The sequence below is a fragment of the Setaria italica genome, chromosome V, assembly GCF_000263155.2.
Source record: "Setaria italica strain Yugu1 chromosome V, Setaria_italica_v2.0, whole genome shotgun sequence".
NCBI lineage: Eukaryota > Viridiplantae > Streptophyta > Magnoliopsida > Poales > Poaceae > Setaria > Setaria italica.
The window spans coordinates 25,321,004-25,329,822 of record NC_028454.1 but is presented as its reverse complement, the minus strand read 5'-3'; the positions used below and the strand labels follow the sequence as shown (position 1 = coordinate 25,329,822).

Below are 8,819 nucleotides of genomic sequence, written 5' to 3'. Positions count from 1 at the left end.
TTTGGTGCAAATGGATCTGACCCACTTAACGTAAAACTTTCCACTGAATCCTTTTGGTCTATACGTTGAAAAAGTAACGCAAAATGTACCCGTCTTTGACTTTCTAAAAATACATATCCAGGTGAACGCAGGCCAGAGGCATTGAAGATAATTCGACAGTAGCCACTTATCCAACTGGAAAAATAATTAGCCCAATCACTCATGCAGCACAAAAACAAGGTGAGTCACTCGTGGCATGAGAAATGTAGAACCGGTATAGGCGTATAGCCAAGAGACCTCTTAACTCTTTGATTCGGCCACACGAGCTTTGTACAGGCAGATATAAGCCATGTGCCAGTCTCCTGTATAGGCAAACAATAGTCTTAAGTTAAAAAATTGTTCAGTCTGCATTAAAATGGTCCTATTTCACTTGATGTATAAGGCTGTGGCTCACCTCCACCAGATAGTTTCAAAATGTCTTCCTCCTTGCGAATGTTTGGGTTGTCATCATCAAACTCGATCCATTTTCCTGAAGGCCAAAATGAAATTTCAGTAACCCTAAAAGAAAGGTTAAACAGTTTATTCTAGTAACCGAGCTGTAAGACTAGTTGGCCTGACCATTATCTTGCTTAACCCAGCCAACGTAGTGGCCAGAGTCTGCACTTCTTCCCTTGTGTGTCAAGACAGCAACCAAATCGTAGACACCAGTCAATTGTTTCTTTGGTACAGAAGGATCAGCTGCATTTAACACACAAGCAAGAAAAATAAGTTTAAATATAATTTGGTAACCCTAGCAGTTACCTCGATCAATAAAGGTAGAGGGTGAAACTTTTTGTAGCATATAAACATGCAATCCCAAGAAAACAAGTTTGATATCAAACAGACTGCTATCATTACAAGATGAGGGCATAAACAAACAACTTGCCTTTGTCAATGTCCATGCTGGATGAGTCCCCAGCACTACTTGATGACCCCTGAAATGAAATGCAATAATTGCATCAGCACAGATTGAAGATCCAGAAACATGTGAGAGCATAATGTGACCGTTGATCCATTTATTTCTTCACAGCTCTTACTGATGATTCAAGGTACCCTAGGTAGCAGAAAACCATTACCTCATTTTCTTTTGAGCTGCTAGCTTTCCCCTGTGTTTTCAATCCAAACTTTGCATTTTCTGCATCTCTCAGCATCTTCACAAGCAAATTGAGCATCCAATTCAACACTGTAGCAATAATGATGGAAACACAAAGCTGAACAGCAAAAGGAGAAAGCTACCTGTCGAGGAGCTTGGAGTTTCTGTTTCAGTTCATCTGAGCAAAATTCATAAACATCCAGTTCCAGAGGGTAATCAACTTTCTGGCAATAAAAGAATCACAAAAGAGATTGTTTAAGCAAACATGGTAAACATTTTTAACACACAGTATTAGAGAGAAAAATGACGAAAGATTCCATACAGAACCCAATCATCAAAACATTGGTCAAGTGCAAGGGAGTAAAAGGCTAACATACTCGTAAAATCTTTGCCTTTTGGTTCGATTCCCTTTTCCAAAAGAAACGAACGAACTGCACAGTCAAGTACCTGAAAAGGAAAGAGTTTATATGTAAAATGTTTCTGGATAAGCGAGGACAAGTAAAAATGTGAAGGTTTTATGTACTTGCCTGGGCAGCTCATTTATTCTTGACTCTCTAGTATAAATCGCAGTTCGACCCAGTGCAGGTGAAACTTTCTCAAGTTCTGTTTTCAAGCCCTGTACACAAAGAATATGAATGATTGACATTGATCGTCTTATGATAATTCTGAGCATGATATGACAAACAATACTCCATTTAATTTTTACCTTCCCCTCAAAACCCACATAGAAGAGACAAGAAAAGCACAAAATGCAACAGCACACAACTATGGAGGTATTTGAATGGGTATCATCTTTCATGAACTTTTAGGAATGAACAGGAGGAAAGCAGGTGCTAGTTCCAGGTTCTTTCGGGGGGGGGGGGGGGGGGGGGGTTCAAAAAACTATGGACAACTTCGACAACTTGTACATGTGACAAAAATATATATATCAAGATCTATTATATGTACGTGATAAAAAAAAATAATTCTTATACTTATTATTTATAACCCATAAAAATCACAATTTCGATACAGGGAAAAGGTTAATGGAAATGAAGCATTTAATCATATTTTACTTTTCCCATTACACTATGCGCATTTAAGACAAAGGAAAATAGATATAGAAATTTGAGAATAACAATCGCTTAATATGCCTAATGGCCTATATATGCGTGAAGCATATATGCATCATGCATGTGCATTACCTGCTTCCCGAGGGTTGAAGTGCTCAAGTGTGTGACTATTGACTGCATGGCATACTGCTCGGTGCTGGGCTGCTCGCTGCATTCTACAGGCAGCCAAGGCAGAAAGCTGTCATGCGCGTAGTAACGTGGAGTCTTCTGGTTGGGTGTTGATTAGGAGTAGCTTAGCTAGTAGCTGCCTAGCTAGATGAGGATCACATGCGCCGTATATGTTGTTGGGTGTGTCAGTCTGTGAAGTGTGAAGGATGATAGTGATAGCTGAAGACTGAAGTGCAAAGCAGGCCTGCCTGTTGGGCTTTAGAATCGATTGGGGGTTAAAAATTTTCACCGGTGTTAGGGGAAGGGGGGAGGGGGGGGGGGTGTGGCCCCTGCTGGGCCCCCCTGGTTCCGCCGTTGTCTGCGGCAACTAAATTATCTTTGCTTTTACAAATTTGAATTTGCAATATATAGCGGGAAAAACTTGTTATAAAACTTTGGATTCCAAATGGGTTGGGGGGTTAACAGGGTGAACATGTAGGGGGAAGGAAAACGAATCAAATCTGGCAATAGGTTTCTTGGAGACTGGTCGAACTAATATACGAGCACTCTCAAATATAGATGGAACATTTATCTACTTGTAATTTTTCATCTCTGCTATCTTCAGATTTGACCCTGTGTTAATTGTTCTATCTCCTTACTCTGCCAGTTCACTAGCTCATCATAGGCATCTGCTATGAACAAACTCAAAGGCTTTTCGGGGCATAAGCAATACAGTGGAATTGAAAGATGTGTTCTAACTACTAATAAAGTTAATAAACATCAGTAGCTTGAGTTGAAACTCAGTAGCATTGCCCAAGAACCTAGTAAAGCTGAAATCTACTACAAGGCATGCAGATAGGCAAAGAGATTTCAATCCATGTAACAAGAATTATCCTATCAGCACTAGCGATGAGCAATTTGTTGTCAAAAGCAAACAAAGAACTAAACAGAATATTACTTACATGCTTAAGTCCCTCATGAAGGTGGTTAACATCTTGAGATATATGACACTTCATGGAATAAACTGACTCTGTCTCCATGCTCTCTTCACCACTTTCTGCACAGTGGACCCTGGAAGTAAAAGAAATCATCAACAAATACCACAGCTGCGCTAGGGCATGTTCATCTATGTTGATATGCACAACTACTCATTAAGCAAATAACAAATTATGTTCCTTAAAAACAGAAAATAAAACACCCAAACAACATTTAGCCAATACAGCACTAAAACGATCATAAATAGGCTTCACAGTCACCTGTGTGTTTGCTATATAGAGATACAAAGTATAGGACTACAGTTTTATATCATTTACTGCTCTCGAAATCCATAAAATGTTTAAAGGCCAACAAAACATAGATGTAAGGTGGAATCATCTGTTTTTCTGTATATAAGGTGTATAAAAAAGGATCATACCAAACTACCAACTGTATAACGAAAAATAACATACACATATAGGGCATATAATACAAACAGAAATTAGATATAAAGAGAGGGGAAGAGAGAACCTGCTCACAAGGTCTATCCCAAACAGTTGCTTCATCGAAAGAGCTGCAGATTCACTACAGGGGGTGAAAAGTAAGCAAATGGTTTTAGAAAGAGTAGCCAAACATTGCCATAAAAAATTACAGGGGACTCCATTATACTTTGTAGTACTAAAAAGGGACAGATAAATATGATAAACATAATGGTTACAAGGGAGAAGTGCTACAAGTTGACACTGGACAGGTTACCTTGCATCTGATGTAAGAGTTTGAGAAAGTGTATACACAAGCTGTGTCCAGCATTCTTCTGCATCCTGTAATTTATTTAAATGAAGATGTACATTCATTACACAAATACACAGTAGATACCCTAACTCTTAATCATGGGTGATTAGAAGGAACCTGTTGCATGTAGACATTATTGTGCTGCTGGGCAAATTGTGGGTATTTTTTACGCAGTGTCTGCTCAGAATCAGATTTTTAAAAAGATCTGTTAGTATAATGTACATTTGACTCCACATGAGACCTCAAAATCGTCCACTTTACTAAACTAGATCGCATATAATTCAATAAGGTATAAATTAATAAAGCATAAAATTCCATACTGAAACCACTCAAATCATAATATATACTGGAACCTAAACCTAAAGCAAATTCTTTATCAAAACAGGAACAAACCACAGGAAAAACATACAAGGCCTTTTCATTTGATACGCTAAATATGACAGATTTTTTTTTTAAGAAATACTGAAACAGTAAGCTATGATTCACTCTGTTTTCAAATATTAGTGGTCGTTAGAATATTTATAATCTTCAATAAGTAACTGTAATAATTTTCATGGTCCTCAATGATAGGGTCTGACATATTCTATTAGTAGTAAAATACAACTATCATATTGGAATCTATTTAGTCACAAATCTAGTGATGTGTCACCAGTCTAGAAACTTTTGCATAAACTAACATCCAGATGTTTGACCAAACAAATACCGTGACCACCTACATTTTCAAAAGAGTTCCCTTCATCTGGCTTGTAGAATTTCAAGGAAAACAGTGGCAGAATGAGATCTATTAATCCACAACAGGAGAAAAAAATATATTCACTAGCCTAGCTATCTAGGATGAAATATCTTAATGATGGTGCTAACCTGCAAGAATTGTAGAGGTGCAACAGGACGGACACTTTGATCAAGCTCACCAAAGGTGTTACGAGTTGCAAGAGTCAAATTATGAGAGGCTTGGTCAACACCATTACCTCTTGCAGTATCTGAATAGCTGGACAAGTAAAAGAGAATTATATCAAACACCAAATACAAAGCCTCTTCAAAATTAATATTTAGAGAATTCTTTGGTTGAACCTTAGTAGCGCTGACTTCAGCTCTGGAACAGAATGCAGACATTGCAACGTGGAATTCATGTAGCATGTATTCCCAAGGTTATAAAGACCAGCACTGTGCCCCTAAATATCAGTAGGGAAAACTCATTACAGCAAAGAGAATATTAACCAAGAAAGAAAGAGGTCACACCACTAATACCAACCTTAGCAATAATAAGATATGATTTCAGTATCCCAGCTAATCATGGAAGAATTATCTATCACAATTTTATATAAAATTATATTGAAATAAGGACCTTAACTGTGCCTGTAGTTCCTACTCTCAGATGTCAATTTATACTGTATTATGATAAAATACATTAAAAATCCCAAGTGGCTAGTTAAAGAACGTGTATCCAAGCTCCTATTGTCCTCCAATGCCACTGAAAAGCCCAAAGCATATGCTCCCCTTTCATGTATGTCTCCAAAGGTTATAGAATTCAGGCACCCCATCTATTGAACCGAAGTTGTAATGACAGATGTGCACATGAAGCATATCATCATGATTCATGACAAACATACCAGCATCAGTTCCAATTGAATGATTAACATATTAATCATTCCAGATCCATTTTTTAATGGATAATAAAGCAATCATGAATTCGAAAGGTCAAGATTAAGAAGTAATAACTAATAAACTTGGATATGCACAGAACAAGATTTGGGTATGTACCAGTGCGACCACTTGCTCTTCTTCTGGTAGATCCTCAACAAACACTGGACCTTTCTCTGGAGCTTTCACAATTTCATCAGCTGTACCTATCATCATCAACTTTTGACCCTACAGAGCGCATTTCAAATTCAATTGTAATTTGGACGGAAACATAAATAGCATTTGAGCACTTGATGCAATAAAATACGAGCACATCAAATAAGCCAAGCATCTCACCTCTTTCACTCCCAAAGTAGACCAATCTGCATCATCCTGTATTACACATAGCGAACATGTTATCCAGTTGTTACAGTGCATGAATGCACCATGGAAATAGCTGAATCTTTAAGCATTTAACAAAATAGTTTACCTTCAATATTCCACCCTTCACCATGATTTTTTGGCGTTCAGGTGGTACACCAGTTAGTGTGTACAGCTGACTCTTGAAAACAATAGGCGGCTGGGTAGTGTCGATCTCTATGCCTGGAAAGACCTCCTTCTGCCATTTTACGCTTACTGGAAATTATTACAAAAGCATTAGTTATATAGTGTGAAAGCAAATACGTTTGAGCTAATATTATATTGTAGGTGATAACACCAAAGTCTGTTGTTAAAAGGGAAGCTTATTTCTAGTAGTTACATAGAGATGGAAAACTACGTTCCTTAATTGATCTGTACAATATATTAAGACAACTTGTAAGGAAATTCAACAGGAAGTTTCATGCAAAATTATTTATTGAGCTCTGTAACAAAACAAGGAGCTAATAGAGAATGCCAGGTATACCAAAAGAGTTATTCATATAAATGATCCAGATAACAATATATCAAAGGATGCCAAGAGAAAAAGTGCAAGGAACTCTGAAGGATAGATACAATACTACCATAACAAAAAAAAATTGCAAAAGTGGGTGCAATTAACTTACTGGTTTTAAAGCTTCCCATCTTTAATTAACAATATAATACACAATTGTTTTCAGTAAACACACAAAACATAAACAATTTAAACCACAAAACAAAGACATCAGGCTCATGACACAGCTTTTGTTCACTATAGCCTTCTCATATCTTGCAGAATTTACCACATTCAATAAGCCCTAGTAATTTGCGGGAAAAAAAACTAGTACCAACCCTAAGCACATGTAGCATTGTGCCACTGATGGACAGCGTACAAGGTCCAGCACTCCAGTTGTTTATTGGGCAGTGAAAAATTCATGGCATCAAAGAGATACATTCACAATGCCTAAAAGTGGAATGACACCATTTTACCCGTCTCTCTTTCTAAAATAGAAAGCCACAGAATTAATCTTTCACTACAAAGCCTATGTTTGTCGACTTTTTGGTGTTCTACAATGTTACATCAAGTCAGCCAGTCGAACTTAGTGTGCTTTCCATTATCTCCTTTTAGGATGTGGATCAGAAACTGTTTTCATAAGAGGTGGCACGTTTAAAGCAACAAACATCAGTGGCTATGGGCCATTAGGCACACAAATTTGCACGGCTCTAGACGACATTCGGCCCTCTACATGCTTCGTGGCTCAAACAACGCTGTGCTTACTGGAGCACGCATCGGCAAGCAGCAAAGGCAAATGCGGCAAAAGAGAGCCTATTGCGCCGTGCAGTTCCGCGAGCCAGCCTCAGGTTCCAGAAACAAACCCTATGTTCCCAAGCGAAATCTCCCCGGAACACAAAGAAAAAGAGGGGAAATCACAGCAACCCACGAACGTTCCGGTGCCACGGCGGCGATCCGATCCCCGAACTTCAGGCAGATCGAATAGAGCAGCGGCAGGCCGGGACCATAAACGGGAGAAACACTTAGATAAACAAAAATCAAACTAAAAACCCGCTGCCGATTCGAGCCTGAACTGGAGGAGACCGGGGCGACGAGATCGATACCGTGGCGCTAGAAATCGAGAGGCTGGGGCGGGAAGGAGGAGGGGTCGAGAGGAGCTCACCGGTCGGCATGGCGGCGGTGCGGTGGAGACGGGGTTTACTTGCTGGAGGAGAAAGGAACGGGGCAGCACAGGCGAGGGGACGTGCTCGGGGGCGACGGATGTTTATGGCGTACGTCTCTCTCTCGACCACGCCGAACTCCCGTCGGGCGCCTCTGCTGCTGCCGCTGGCTGAGGCCCAATTGATTCGCATGTGCTATTGAGGCCCATTGAGGCCGCACAATAAGAGCAGCCCATTGAATATCTCCCACCATCAATAACACTGCTGACTGCTGCTTACAGCAACTCCAAAAATATTTCAAAAAATTCTTCCCCAAAACTATGTATTGGGGTCCTTCAAAAAAAATTTCTCCCAAAAACATATCAATTCACAGAAGATCGCTAATAAATAGCCCCCAATATTTTAAAACAGGCCACGTCATCGTATTGGGCCCATCGGAAGGGACGCGCGAGCGTGCGGGAATCAGGATTGAGGGAGGGATGCCAACGTTAAAATATACGCGGTGGTAGGTTGTTTTCTAGCATTGCTAAAAAAAATTAGGAAATGTTTGGGTGGACTGTTGGAGTTCGTTTTTTCTCTTTTTTCCAAAAAAAGTATTAGGGTAAGATTAGCAGTCTCTTGGAGTTGCTCTTATGAATTTCCTTCCTTGATTCTGTTTAATTTTCTTCAATTCGAATTGTACATTAATTCACATGTTCCGGCGAATGCAGATTTTTTTCTGAAACAGAAAATTATACTGATAACATATACTTATTGACAAATGTTCATCTTAAGTAGGATGGCATCGCCATGCCACATCATCACCAATGCAAAGCAAACAAGTAAATTGTGAAGATCCACCCGCGCACAGGAGCCTATGAGCCATTTAGCCCCTGACCATTCTATATTTTCAATTTTTTTTAGCTGTCTATTTTTTTTAGTTGTCTACTCTATGCAATGGGCAATGGATAGTGTCCAACACCTTAGACAAGCATATATATAGCTTAGCTTTTGGTGTAGGTGTAGTAAGCGGAGTAGCATTGCCACGGTACATAGGAATGTTTAATTATTTG

At 39.2% G+C, this 8,819-nt stretch overlaps 1 protein-coding gene across 1 annotated transcript; it reads right to left on the bottom strand.

Annotated features, from left to right (window-relative positions):
• LOC101778413 (ubiquitin carboxyl-terminal hydrolase 6) lies at nt 1–7,923 on the bottom strand. Its single transcript, XM_004968888.4, has 18 exons — nt 7,770–7,923; nt 6,188–6,333; nt 6,055–6,090; nt 5,839–5,946; nt 5,149–5,249; nt 4,939–5,065; nt 4,195–4,254; nt 4,042–4,106; nt 3,817–3,870; nt 3,273–3,381; nt 1,639–1,727; nt 1,489–1,558; nt 1,255–1,335; nt 1,095–1,169; nt 905–953; nt 598–717; nt 434–508; nt 1–341 (listed from the first exon to the last, which is right to left on the bottom strand). The coding sequence occupies exons 1-18, from the start codon at nt 7,777–7,779 to the stop codon at nt 280–282; spliced, it is 1,437 nt and encodes a 478-aa protein (XP_004968945.1). The 5' UTR covers nt 7,780–7,923; the 3' UTR covers nt 1–279.
• Nucleotides 7,924–8,819: the final 896 nt, after the last annotated feature.